Genomic DNA, 13,679 nt, shown 5'->3' with positions numbered 1-13,679 from the left:
GTCTTTGTGCTGGTCACTGATGTGTCCCAAGCACCCAGAACTATGTCTGGCACCTACCAGGTATTAAGTAAATACTTGTTGAATTAGTGAATGGTACATTGTTCAGAAAAAAGTAAAGGGTGAGGCACTGGGATTGCCTGCAGACAGCAGCTGGTTCAAATGTATGAGAAAATAATCATCTGATACACCAATTTAAAATGAAGAGCCTCTTCATGTTCGTAGATAGAGAAACCAGAATCAAGCTCAACAAAGTAACTTCCCAGCAACAGTCTGTGAGAGCTTCTTCCTCCACAGACAAAAGAACACTTTAAAACACCAGTTAGTGAACTCCTTGTTAACAATGTGGTGTAAACACTAAAGACAGGAAATAACCTAACGTCCACAGGGGACTGGCTTGTAAAGTCCACACAAGAGGGCGGGACTATGGGGAGGGGCGAAACAGTTCCGCATACAAGGATGTGGAATGACCGCCAAGTAGCTCCACAAGGGAAGAAAGCAAGGGGTAAAAACTGTGATTTGCTGTGTATGTTCAAAACAACAATTAAAAAAACGTCTCTAAGGACTTCCCCGGCAGTCCAGAGGTTAAGATTCCATGCTTCCAATGCAGGGAGTACAGGTTTGCTCCCTGGTCAGAGAACTAAGATCCCACGTGCTGCACAGCATGGCCCAAAAAATAAACTCAAACAAAGTCTCTAGAAGGATTCACAAGAATGCGGTGACACTGGTTGCTCTGTAGGAGGGGAAAGGAGAGTGAAAGGCGGTCACCGCACATCTTTTTGCACATTCGGGTTTCAAATGCTTGCTTGTTGCCGGTCCAACAAAATAACAAGCCCAATTGATTGTCCATAAATTGTTGCTGGAATCCTTCTCTTGAAGTTTTTTATTTCTCTGTTCTGTACAGAAGAGCACATGGCCATACAACAGGGGCGGGGAGCGGGTGGGCAGGGGTGCCATGGGCTGTCATATGCCAAGCACCCAACATAGATGAGCTGATTTTATCTCAGGCGCCTCACTTCCCCTTGAAGTAGGCATTCCCATTTGTAAGGAAACAGACTCAGATGCTGGGTCAGGCAACCACCGTCACTTAGTGGAAAACAGCCTGGTCTGGATTTGCAGCCAGGCCAGTCTGACTCCCAAGGCTCAGGTCTTTTCACTCTTTGCTGTCTGGCTTGGCCTCCAGGGATCCAGAAGTCCTCAGGCAGCTCCTGGCATCCAGTCCGCCTCGCTGTACTCACCGCCATGACCTCACCTATGTCACTCCCCAGAGTGTTAGGTAACTCAACTGCAAGCCCTTGAGCTTACTTACAAAAGGATTGTGATGTTTGTTTAGAAGATTCCTCCTTCTCATAAGGTGAACCTCATCTTAGTCCATGACCCAATCACCATATCTCAGACCGACTTAACAGAGTCCAAACCAGAAGCGTAGGATAACAAGCTCCTCTGCTTTACGTAAAGCCATGGGCTGCCAGCCCTAATTCTGAAAGGAATAATTCAACATTAAAGAGGTATGTGATCAGGCAAGGGAGACCGTCAGTAAATACTAGAATCAGAACTGGTACTCTCCACCTGCATCCCGGGGCTGCAGACTGCCACCTGGGGCCTCACACCTCAGAGAACCCTCAGTCCAGTTACGACCACTAAGCCATCTCTTGCTTAAAAGCCAGGGCCAGCCTTAAAGGACAGATGAACATGGCAACCTCACTCTAAGGATCCAATAAGCCTTAAAGGCATTAGAGCTTCTGGCACGTCTATGCCTCTACTTGGAACTTTCTCTCCTGATGCATACATGAGTGGCTCTTACCCTCTTACTTGCCAAGGACAATACGTCATAAGCAGAAAGGAACACCCCCAAGTTTCCACGAGCACACTCCCCTCCTCAACCTTTGTCTCTGTCCACACACTTTGTCTCCTATCCTGGCTGGGAAAAGTCCACAATCAGGCTAACCCCTCCTTTTGGGTACTGGATTCCTGCCCTACCAAAGATCATCATTCCAGAATGTTTTTCTCTCCTGAATCAACTTTATCAGATCACTCCCATCAGCACAGGCATCTTGTTACACCTCTCTGACCTCCTTAATTCTTTCCCTTTAGTTACCACGCCATTTCTCTCTTTCCCATCACAGCAAAATTCCTTGAAACCACGGTCTACATTTAATAGAACTTCCTGTGATGATTTAATTGTTCATATCTGCACTGCCCAGCAGGGTAGCAGGAGTCACAGGTGGCTACGGAAATGTAGCTGGTGTGACTAAGGAACCAAATTTTTTGTTATATGTAATTTACATCAATTTAGACTTAGTTGCCTGTGGACTACTGGCCACTGTGAAGGACACCACCAGTCTGTACTCACTCACTCCAATTTCTCTCCTCCCATTCTCTCTGAATTCACTTGCTCTCATTCTTCCTGAAATGGCTGGTGCCAAATCTAAGGGACAAAGTCTCAGTCCTCACATGGCTGGAACCAGCCACAGATGCAGACAAAGATCAAGCGGGATCACTCTCCTCCTCCTGAAACTTTCTTCCCTCGGCACCCAGGACGCGCCACCTTCCCTCCCGTGCCTTCTCCACATCCTTGGCCGGTTCCTTGTCTCCTCAGCTGCTGAACAGTGCAGAGCCCAGGGCTCAGTCCTGGTACTTCTCTTTTTCATCCTCATTGCTCCCTAGGTGCTCATCTGGTCTCTAGTGGTTTTCAATACTACCTACATGCTGAGGACTCTCAGACTTGCACTTTGAGCCCAAACACCTTCCTACCTGACATCACCATGACTCTTTGTGACCCCACGGACTGTAGCCCACCAGGCTCCTTTGTTCATGGATTATCCTGGCGAGAATACTGGAGTAGGTTGCCATTTCCTTCTCCATGGCATCTTCCCGACCCAGGGATCAAACCTGCGTCTCCTGCAGCTCCTACATTGGCAGGGGGATTCTTTAGCACTGAGCCACTAGGGAGGCCCCTACCTGATCTCACCAGCCGGATATCTAACAAGCATCTCAAACTTACCTCACGTACACCTCAACTCCTGGTTCCCCCGCTACCCTGATTCCACCCAAAAACCTCCCCTTTCTTGGCTGAAGGTAACTCCTTTTTTCCTACTGTTCAGGCAAAAAACCTTGCATTTGTCTTTGACCCTCTCTCCCATCTCACACCCACTCCGTCAGTCGGTTCTTTTCTGAAAATCACCTGCAATTCGGCTAAGTCACCCACCCGGTCGTGCCTCTCCCCCTGCTCCGTCTCTGAGCTTTCTGCACCGTCTCTGAGCTTCCTGCACCGTCTCTCAGCTTCCTGCACCGTCTCTCAGCTTCCTGCACCGTCTCTCAGCTTCCTGCACCAGCCCCCTGACCGGCCTCTGCTCCGCCCTTACCCTGTGCAGTCCACCTTGACCGCACCAGCTCACCCATCCCGAGACCCAGCTCTGCCTAGCGGGTCGCGTGGCTCCCGTCTCACTGACAAAAAGCCCAAGTGCTGGTGTACCGTGAAGCCCTGAGCCCCAGGAGCTCCCTGACCCCATCGCCTGCTGCTCCCCTCTTACTGGTGTCCCCCTGGTCACCCCCACGGCCTCTGTTCTTCTTCAGCACAGCAGTTCCCACCTCGGGGCCTTTGCATCTGCCGTTCCCTCTGCGGGGAGGGCTCCCCTCCCAGAAAAGCGCAAGCCTTGTTCCCTCAGGCCTTTGCTCACCTGTCCGCCTTCTCACTCACCCAGTCTAATACCACACCCCCAGGCCCATGCCTACTCCTGTCCCCTACTCCTGTCTCATTTTTCCTTAGTTCCGTGAGGGCAGGACGTTTTGCCTATTTTGCCTTCCGCTAATTTCGCAGCACCCAACACATGCCTGACTCTGGCAGGGGCTCATTCAGTATCTGCTGGATGACTGAACGAATCCCCGGGGAGTAAGAGATAACGTCACCACAGGCCCATCGTGCAAGCCCCTCACAAGAGGCCAGAGACTGAGGGGGTCCTGTCCAACCCCTGGAGAGACAGGCAGTGAGCAGCATGGGCTCCTGCGGGGGGTGGGGGCGGGGGGTGCACGGAAGCGGACAGAAGGCTGGACCCACCGGGCTGATGTGAAGAGGAAGGTTCTCTGTGTCCGTCTGCTCGTCCTGCTCTGAGGAATCCGTCTCCTCCATCTGCTGCATCTCCAGCTCGGACGGAAGAAGAGCCGTCAGGTAGGGAATGGTGAAAGGCCTGGCAGCGATCACTGGGGGATTGGAAAAGAGGCCAGGAGCCTTACGACACATCAGTGAGCAGCACCCAGCGGCACGGATGCCTAACACGCTCGGGCACTCACCACGGGCCAGGTAACACTTACACGTTACCTTTAATCCTCGCCTCCACCATATTAAACAAGTACAATTACCAGCCTCATCGTACAGATGGGGAACTTGAGGAATGGAGGGATGATGAACGTGAAAGTGAAAGTGAAGTTGCTCAGTCGTGTCCAACTCTTTGCAATCCCATGACCATGGGATTCTCCAGGCAAGAAGACTGGAGTGGGTTGCCATTTCCTTCTCCGGAGGACCTTCCAGACACAGGAACTGAACCCAGGTCTCCCACACTGCAGGCAGACACTCTACTGTCTGAGCCACCCCCCTCAAACACACAGGAAGCGGCAGAGTGGGATATGAACCCCGGCAATATGACTTCAGAGCTTCTTTTACTAAGCACCAGAGAGGACTGGGGCTGAATCCTAGCGAAGCATCAGCTTAGTGATCTTATACCTGAGGCCAGTTAACCCCTCAGCTTCATTACTAGAGCAAAGATATGGATCCCTTCAGCCTGAAGGACTCAAGTCCTGACAGTGGACCTGAGAACTCTTGGCCTGGAATATATCCATGGAGCTAGAGGGCACTTCAGGTAAAGGAGTGATCCAATTCCTCCAAAAAGCAATGAGGCTGAGGAGAAATTATTGTTTAAAAAAAAAAAAATTGAAAGAAAGTCTGTGTATACTTCCATGGTAGAATTAACAGCAGACACTCAAAGATTATTTTCAGCATGGCTCAGATGTGGGTCCTGCACACAGAAAGAACTAGGTCTGAATATCATCTGCTCGCCACGTGACCTTTGGCAAATTACTCCATTGCTTTTCTCTAGAAGCCTTGGCTTCCCAGAAGGGCAGTGGAAATAGTTCCTAACTCAGAGGTTCACTCGAGGAGCTCAGAAGTAACAGAAGGGAAGTGATCAGCATAGCTTCTAGACTTAGTAACCTAGCTGCTATAGATCCAGGGCCAGGAACACAGCGAGGATCCACCAGGAGCCTGCTGACCCCTCCAAGCTCATCACCCTCGCTCCCCTAGGGAAACCTGGAGGCTGATGGAGGAAGGAACTTGGGTCACACAGCGAAATGGTAGTGCTGAGATGGGAACTTCAGGGGTGGGCCCTGTGAGAGGCTGCTATGAAGGCGAAGCCTGGCAGAGGCTCTGTAACTGCCTGGCCCCTGACGGCAGGTCCTTCCACCACCAGGGACGCCCTCTCACTGGATGAGCCTCTCTGATGCCCAGGGCTCAGTCACCCTCGAGGTGACCTCAACTCAACGAACCTCAAGCACCCACTTCCAACACAGGTCATGACTATTTTGGAGTCATCAGTTAGGGACAGGCCCTGAAGATCTGGGAAAAAAGAGCCAGAAATCTGAAAAACAAGTTCCACCCAAGATAAGGACAAAGCTTACTTGTTTCTTCCAATCACAATGAGGGAGGGAAGAGGGGATGGTGTCTCAAGGACAAGGCAGGGTCCACAGAGGGGAGAGACTCACGTGGAAACGTGCTGACGTCATCTTTGAAAAGACTCTGGGTCTCGCCTGTCTTGGCCATGAAACGGGTGAGTGCCCGCTCCACATCGCGTCTCTGGGACGCAGCCTTCTCCCGCAGGACCTGGTAGTCTGACACGGGCTCGCGGTACGTCTAAAGGGAGAGCAGCAAAGATGCTCGAGAAAATACCCGTGACTACATTGCTCTCCTTGGGTCCCTGCCTTGCTGTTGCTCTGTCCTCCCACCCTTTAAATGACCCCCTACCGTCACCCAGAGCAGAGATCTCCAAGGGTGGTGGAAGGGCACAAAGAAAGCAATAAGACTATCATTAACATTTACTTTGAATCTTAAAAATTAAGAAATCTACAAATATTTATATAGTGCTTGATCCTAGGCATTCATTTAGCTCCCATGACAGCTGGACTCAGGCATACGGGAGAACAGGAAATCCTCAACCTCCAACCCCCTGCAAGCCCTGATGGGACCACCTAGGACCCTTGGTGTAATGTGATGACAAGATTTTCTGACATGTTTGAAATTTTCCCCAAATGAAGAATTTGATGAGATCCTGAACACTCTGGTTAAAAACATTAAAAAGCAAGATCTTACGATTATTTTTAAGACAACTGCTTGACATTTATCATAAAAGTTTGAAATTTAATTAACAAAATTCTTCAAATAAATTGGTAGGTGAGAATGAAAAAAAATTACTTTTATGGTTTATTAAGGACAGCCTAAGATGCCACCTACCTATCTTTGTAATATATCTTTTTCAACTATGAGAGCTGTTAAAGTAAACTTCAGTTTAAAGAAAGACGTGTCGAAGTCCCAACCTTGAGGGCCTCAGAATATGATCTTACAGTGTTTGGAAGTAGGGTCAGGGCAAGATGCACTCAGTGAACACGAGGTGATATACAGTAGGGCGGTATGAAGCCACATGACTGGTGTCCTTAACAGAAATGGTCACATGAAGGCGGAGAGGCAAAGGGAGGGCCACGTGGAGGCGGAAGATCGCAGTAACGTATCTACAAGCCAAAGGACCCCATGAGCTGCCTGAAGCTACCAGAGGCTGAGAAGCAATTTCAGAGGGAGCCTGCTGACACCTTGATTTTGAACTTCTGGCCTCTGGAACTGGAAGACAATGCATTTCTGTTGTTCCGAGCCACCTACTTTGTGGCACTTTGTTACAGCAGCCCTGGGACCCTCATACAGAATCCACTGGTCAAGGGCAACGTCTGTGTTGCAGTGGTGGGTGACCACTTGCTCCTTTCCCCCCATATCTTGAGGTGTGGAAAAATCTCCCGGATGACTTGCTCTAACCCCGCATTGTGGCCACATTTGCATCAGGACACGGGGACACAGGAAGTGAGTGGAACAGCTTCTAGGGACTCCTGGCCACCATGTGCCTTCCAAGGGAAGGAGAAATTGCTAGAAGGCAAATTAGGACATATCAAACCACAGACGAAAACCAGACTTGTCCTATATAGACCCAAAGCTCACAGTTATGATAAGCTGCTGCTGCTGCTGATGCTAAGTCGCTTCAGTCGTGTCTGACTGTGCGACCCCACAGACAGCAGCCCACCAGGCTCCGCTGTCCCTAGGATTCTCCAGGCAAGAACACTGGAGGGGGTTGCCATTTCCTTCTCCAATGCATGAAAGTGAAAAGTGAAAGTGAAGTTGCTCAGTCGTGACTGACTCTTCGTGACCCCATGGACTGCAGCCTACCAGGCTCCTCCGTCCATGGGATTTTCCAGACAAGAGTACTGGAGTGGGCTGCCATTGCTTTCTCCTATGATAAGTTACATTTCATATACCAAGCCTTTTTTTGGCTGTGCCACATGGCATGCAGGATCTTAGTTCCCCGACCTGGGATCAAATTCATGCCCCTGCAATGGAACAGTGGTCTTAACCACTGGACCACCAAGAAGTTCCACCAAGTACGTATTAAGTAACTTTTACCCTGATTTCAAAAATAACTCTTACCTATTTTGGAAAATTTGGAAAACCCAGAAAAGCATACACAAAACAAGAGTTAGCTACACTCTAACCAAGAATTACTACCAATGTTTTGTGGAATAGGTCTTTTCTCTATGTGGCTAGGTACTTTTATATCTAGAAGATATTAAGAAGTGATGGCAAGAATATACAGAAGAACTATACAAAAAAGATCTTCATGACCCAGATAACCACAATGGTATGATCCCCCACCTAGAGCCAGATATCCTGGAATGTGAAGTCAAGTGGGCCTTAGCAAATATTGCTATGAACAAAGCTGTTGGAGATAATGGAATTCCAGTTGAGCTATTTCAAATCCTAAAAGATAATGCTGTGAAAGTGCTACACTCAATATACCAGCAAATCTGGAAAACTTGGCAGTGGACACACGCCTAGAAAAGGTCAGTTTTCATTCCAATCCCAAAGAAAGGTCATGTCAAAGAATGTTCAAACTACTATACAATTGCACTCATCTCACATGCTAGCAAAAGTAATGCTTCCAAGCCAGGCTTCAGCAGTATGTGAACCGTGACCTTCCAGATATTCAAGCCGGATTTAGAAAAGGCAGAAGAACCAGAGATCAAATTGCCAACATCTGTTGGGTCATTGAAAAAGTAAGAGAGTTCCAAAAAAACATCTGCTTTATTGACTATGCCAAAGCCTTTGACTGTGTGGATCACAACAAACTGTGGAAAATGCTTCAAGAGACGGGAATAGCAGACCAACTGACCTGCCCCTTTGACTGTGTGGATCACAACCAACTGTGGAAAATGCTTCAAGAGACAGGAATAGCAGACCAACTGACCTGCCTCCTGAGAAATCTGTACGCAAGTCAAGAAGTAACAGTTAGAAACAGACATGGAACAAAAAACTGGCTCCAAATTTGGAAGGGAGCACGTTAAGGCTATATATTATCACCCTGTTTATTTAACTTATATGCAGAGTACATCATGTGAAATGCCGGGCTGGATGAAGCACAAGCTGGAATCAAGATTGCTGGGAGAAATATCAGTAATCTCAGATATGCAGATGAGACCATCCTTATGGCAGAAAATGAAGAGGAACTAAAGAGCCTCTTGATGAAAGTGAAAGAGGAGAGTGAAAAAGTTGGCTTATAACTTAACATTCAGAAAACTAAGATCATGGCATCCAGTCCCATCACTTCATGGCAAATAGATGCGGAAACAATGAAAACAGTAACAGACTGTTTCCTTGGGCTCCAAAATCACTGCAGATGGTGACTGCAGCCATGAAATTAAGATGGTTGCTCCTTCGAAGAAACGCTATGACCACCCTAGACAGCATATTAAAAAGCAGAGACATTACTTTGCCAACAAAAGTCCGTATAGTCAAAGCTAAGGTTTTTCCAGTAGTCATGTATGGATGTGAGAGTTGACTATAAAGAAAGCTGAGTGCCAAAGAATTGATGCTTTTGAACTATGGTGTTGGAGAAGACTCTTGACAGTCCCTTGGCCTGCAAGGAGATCCAACCAGTCCATCATAAAGGAAATCCTGAATATTCATTGGAAGGACTGATGATGAAACTCCAATACTTTGGCCACCTGATGTGAAGAACTGACTCACTGGAAGAGACCCTGATGCTGGGAAAGATTGAAGCTGGGGAGAGAAAGGGATGACAGAGGTTGAGATGGTTGGATGGCATCACCAACTTGATGGACACAAGTTTGCGCAAGCTCCGGGAGTTGGTGATGGACAGGAAAGCCTGGTGTGCTGCAGTCCATGGGGTCACAAAGAGTCAGACACGACTGAGCAACTGAACTGACTTTTGTGTCTGGACGGGAGAGGCAAAATTGTGCCAGCTTCAATTTCTTCATTAACTCTATTTTTGCCAGCAAAGTGCAGAAGATAATTCTCCTTTGCCAAATTGAAGATATTTTGGAGGAGAGACATTCTGAGTCCTGAACTACCCTGTTACCAATAAACTTCTGGACTCCAGTCTGACAGCCAGGTAGAATTGAGTCTGCTTTTGCATCAGTCACAGCCTCTAGCATGGCCTTATCACTCACCGGAGTTTTGATGTAGGTGTGGGGGTCAGGAAACTCAGGGAAATGGCTGGGGATGTGTGGCGGGTGGGGTCGGTTCTGTCCTGCAGTGAGGGCCTTGGGGGTCACCGGCTGATTGGTCACCGGAGCTGCAACAGAGTTATGACTGGTTACGATTCCACCAGAGGTCTTGCGTCTCTAACCCAACCCTCCTTTTCTCAAAATAAATGCTGGACCTTAGTGTTCTATGCAACAGGCAGTTTGTACTTCTACTAATAAAAGGCGTTCGATGGCTTGAGGACCTGAAAGGGTACCTCTGCCCCCAACCTCTGCATAATCTGGGGTGACATTCCCATGTACAATAATCTGCCTGCATGCCTCTCAGGTAGGTGAGTTGGTGGCTGTGACAAGTTAACTAGGTAAAAGAGAGGCCTGAGGAACTAAGCAAGTTAGGTGGGCTGCTCGCTCTTTTCAAGAATCTGGGTAACAAAGACAAACACTGAGCCAGGGAAAGTTAAGTGAGGAGGGGATTAAAAACGGCACCTTCCACTGCTGCCTTGAGAGGTATTCCTAAAAAGATGCCAGCCTGAAAAAAGTGATGAAAAAAAAACAAAAAAAGACTAGTGAATTCTTGCCAGGTTCCATAAACCCAAACTAGTTACTCCAACTCAGTTTATGGTGCTCAGTGTATCGAAGGCAGAGATCATCAAACTTTTTGTATAAAGGGACAAAAAGTAAATATTTTAGGTTTTGCAAGCCATGCAGTCTGTCACAACTACTGAACCCTGCCATTAGAGCAAGAAAGCAACCATAGGTAATAAGTAAATGTGGCTGTGTACCAACAAAGGTTTATTTACAAACATAGGTGGTGGGCCACAGTACCCATAGTTTACTGATTCTTGATCTAAGCAGGAACAGGAACTCTCATATTTCTCAAGTAGCATCGGGATGGTTTGCCTTTGTGGTGAGTGAATTTCACAACCTAATTCTATCGGTCCAAATCAAGATGACACTGTAGGTAGCCCCAAATCATGGAAAGGAGCCTGCACTGAGGCAGTAGCTACATACCAGTTCCTGCCCTATTCAATTACTTCACTCCACCAGCATTAATTGAGCACTACCGGATATCTCGGTTCGCAGTCACTTACGGGCAGTGATGACCATCCTCTGAGACCGTTTTGCATATGCAGGGAGAGTGTCCACATTGAAACCTAAGAAATAGGAAAACAAAAATCACTGCCTAGGCCACTAAATATGGAAGGGGAAGTAATGCTGTGGTGAAACAGTTTAAACTCCTGACTGCTGCCACTCAAAAGAAGCTGCAACAGAGTCCCCCAAAGGAGTTAAGAGGTCTCTTACAGGGGTTCAGAGGAACCCTCTTTTGATAACTGTCAAGTTGAAAGCAAACCAGGAGACTCACGAGGAGATTCAAGAACATTCAGCAGACTGGCCTGCCTCCTGGGGACTCCTCTCTCTCTCATGTTCCCAACTCAGCTGCACTGAAGAAATGGAAACTGGAGATGTACTCACCCATCTCGACAAGGGTGACCACAATATCTGACAGTGTGGGCTGGGTCCTGGCTGTGTGCTCACAGTAAGACTTGGCACTCCTTCCAATTTCTGAAATGTCTAAGGATCAAAAGCAGAAAGTCTTGTTCTCAGTTCCCAAACGGTTACAGAATGATCACATGAGCCAGCAACTCCACTCCTAGGTATATACCCAAGTGAAAGGAAAACAGGGCCTCAAACAGATTCTTGCGTGTACATGTTCACAGCAGCCAAAATGGAGAAACAACCCAACGCCCATCCACAGAGGAATGGATCCAGAAAATGTGGTCTATACCTTTAATGGAATATTACTCAGCCTTCAAAAGGGATGATGTTCTGATATAAGATACAATATGAATGAACTTTTTGTTTTTTTTCTTAACTTTATATTTTATATTGGAGTATAGCCAGTGCAATTAACAATATTGTGACAGTTTCAGGCAGACAGCAAAGGGACTCAGTCATAATATACATGTATCTATTCTCCTCCAAACTCCCTCCCATCTAGGTTTCCTGTGTTTTATAAAATATCTATTTACTTATTAATTTTTAAATTTTTGGCTGTGTTGGGTCTTTGTTGCTACGAATAGGCTTTCTCTAGTTGCAGAGAGTGGGGGGGCTCCTCTTCCTTGTGGAGCGTGGGCTTCTCACTGTGGTGGCTTGTCTTATTGTGGAGCACGTGCTCTAGAGCTCATGGCCTTAGCAGCCCCATGGTGTATGGAATCTTCTTGAACCAGGGATTGAACCTGTGTCCCCGGCATTGCAAGGCAGATTCTTAACCACTGGACCACCAGAGAAGCCTACGAATGAACTCCAAAAACGTCATGCTAAGCAAAATAACCCAACCAGTCAAACATTTTAAGCTTCCACTTAAATGAGGTACATAGAAAAAAAGAAAATCCATAGGGACAAAAATTAGATTAGAGGTTACCAGGAGCTGGGAGGAAGGAGGGATGAGGGGCTGTTGTTTATGGATACAGAGTTACTGTTCAGAACCATGAAAAAGTAAAGTTCTGAAAACAGATAGTGCTGATGGTTGATACCACTGTGACTATATTTAACACTACTGAATGCTTAAAAGTAATTAAAATGGTAATTTTATGCTATGTATATTGTGCCATCAAAAAAAAAAAAAAAAAGGTCTTACTATTTGGGTGTCAGGTTTTTTCTCTTCTACTTGAAGCTGAAACCTCTTTTTCAGTCACTCAGAAGTCCCTCAGGGGAAAGGGGAAACAGGAAGCTGGGCTCTATGAATGGGCTTCAGGGGTGGATGAGCAGTTTCGGGAAAATTCTGAAATTGTGCTCCATTTTACACAAACACAAAAAGCCTGTGGACTTAAGCATTTTCATAATAAAATGAGACATTCTTTGACTTTTTCTACTCTCACTCTCTGCCATGTTCTCCAGAGGCTATGTCACCTGGGATGACGTCATGGCTCTGCTGGCTAATGGAATGTGTCCGTGTGCATCCTTATGTTTTAGGATGTTCTCAATTTCATTTTCTAATGTGACAAAATCTCTCCACATAAAGCCCATGTTGCTATTTCCCTCATGGTCTAGTGGTTAAGAATCCACCTGCCAATGCAGGAGATACACGTTCAATCCCTGGTCTAGGAAAATTCCACTTGCCGCAGGGCAAGTAAGTCCACGTACCACAGCTACCAAGTCCACACTCTGCAACGACTGAAGCCCGTGCACCCTAGGGCCTGTGCTCTGCAACAAGAGACGCCACTGCAATGAGAAGCCTGTGCACTGCAACTAGAGTAGTCCCTGCTCGCTGCATCTGCAGGAAGCCTGCACACAGCAACAAAGACCTAGAGCAGCCCCTCACCTCCAAAAAAGCTTATTTTTTTTAAAAAAAGAGCGTATCATTAAAAAAAAAAGCCCATGTATACAAAATTCCTTAGGACCCTCAATATTTAAGAATCTAAAGGGGTTTGAGATAGCTGCTTTAGGAAAACATTTGGTAGTTTGAAGTCCCAAACATCAGCTGCAGAGAGTCATCTCACCCCAGATCACACCCTTCCTGGAGCAGCCCACATCCATGACTGATCAAGACTGCAAAGGCAGGGCTTTGGGGACCTGATGTCAGAAACTCTGATGAGCAATAATCCCTCCAGGGTTCCCTGCTGAGCTGGCCAATTCTTTGTTTCAACTTTTCCCTCTCTGCCTAAACCTTTCTCTCACTTCCATTCACAGGGATGATTCCTCCCAAAACACCTTAATGCCCAATCCCTCATCTCATCCTTCCCTACCCAAGGCCCAAAGAGGGAAATACACTGATTATGCACAAGCCTGTGTGAGACCATTCCAGGCTCCTAAATCTTAAGATACTTCCTTTTAAAAGCAGTGGTGGTGTTTATTTTCCATTTTCTAAAACTTATCCT

General features: G+C 47.0%; 1 protein-coding gene across 6 annotated transcripts in view; it reads right to left on the bottom strand.

Moving 5' to 3' along the window:
- Window positions 1-13,679, bottom strand: part of TAF8 (TATA-box binding protein associated factor 8) — a 28,956-nt gene that overhangs the window by 13,825 nt on the left and 1,452 nt on the right. For 4 of the 6 annotated variants that reach the window (XR_011251460.1, XR_011251459.1, XM_069564449.1 and 1 more), the window contains exons 3-7: window positions 11,275-11,373; window positions 10,893-10,955; window positions 9,769-9,893; window positions 5,752-5,899; window positions 4,055-4,197 (exon numbers count right to left, since the gene is read on the bottom strand). Coding sequence is in view for 3 of the 6 variants with exons in the window: in XM_069564449.1 (XP_069420550.1) it covers window positions 4,055-4,197; window positions 5,752-5,899; window positions 9,769-9,893; window positions 10,893-10,955; window positions 11,275-11,373 (578 nt within the window). In the remaining 3 variants the exon portion in view is untranslated. Of the gene's footprint in view, window positions 1-850; window positions 1,478-4,054; window positions 4,198-5,751; window positions 5,900-9,768; window positions 9,894-10,892; window positions 10,956-11,274; window positions 11,374-13,679 lie in introns of those variants that run through there. The other 2 variants (XR_011251461.1, XM_069564450.1) reach the window with 2 other exon arrangements.

Source organism: Ovis canadensis, chromosome 20 (assembly GCF_042477335.2).
Source record: "Ovis canadensis isolate MfBH-ARS-UI-01 breed Bighorn chromosome 20, ARS-UI_OviCan_v2, whole genome shotgun sequence".
NCBI lineage: Eukaryota > Metazoa > Chordata > Mammalia > Artiodactyla > Bovidae > Ovis > Ovis canadensis.
Note: the sequence above shows the minus strand (reverse complement) of the source record. Positions and strands in the feature narration are given on the sequence as shown.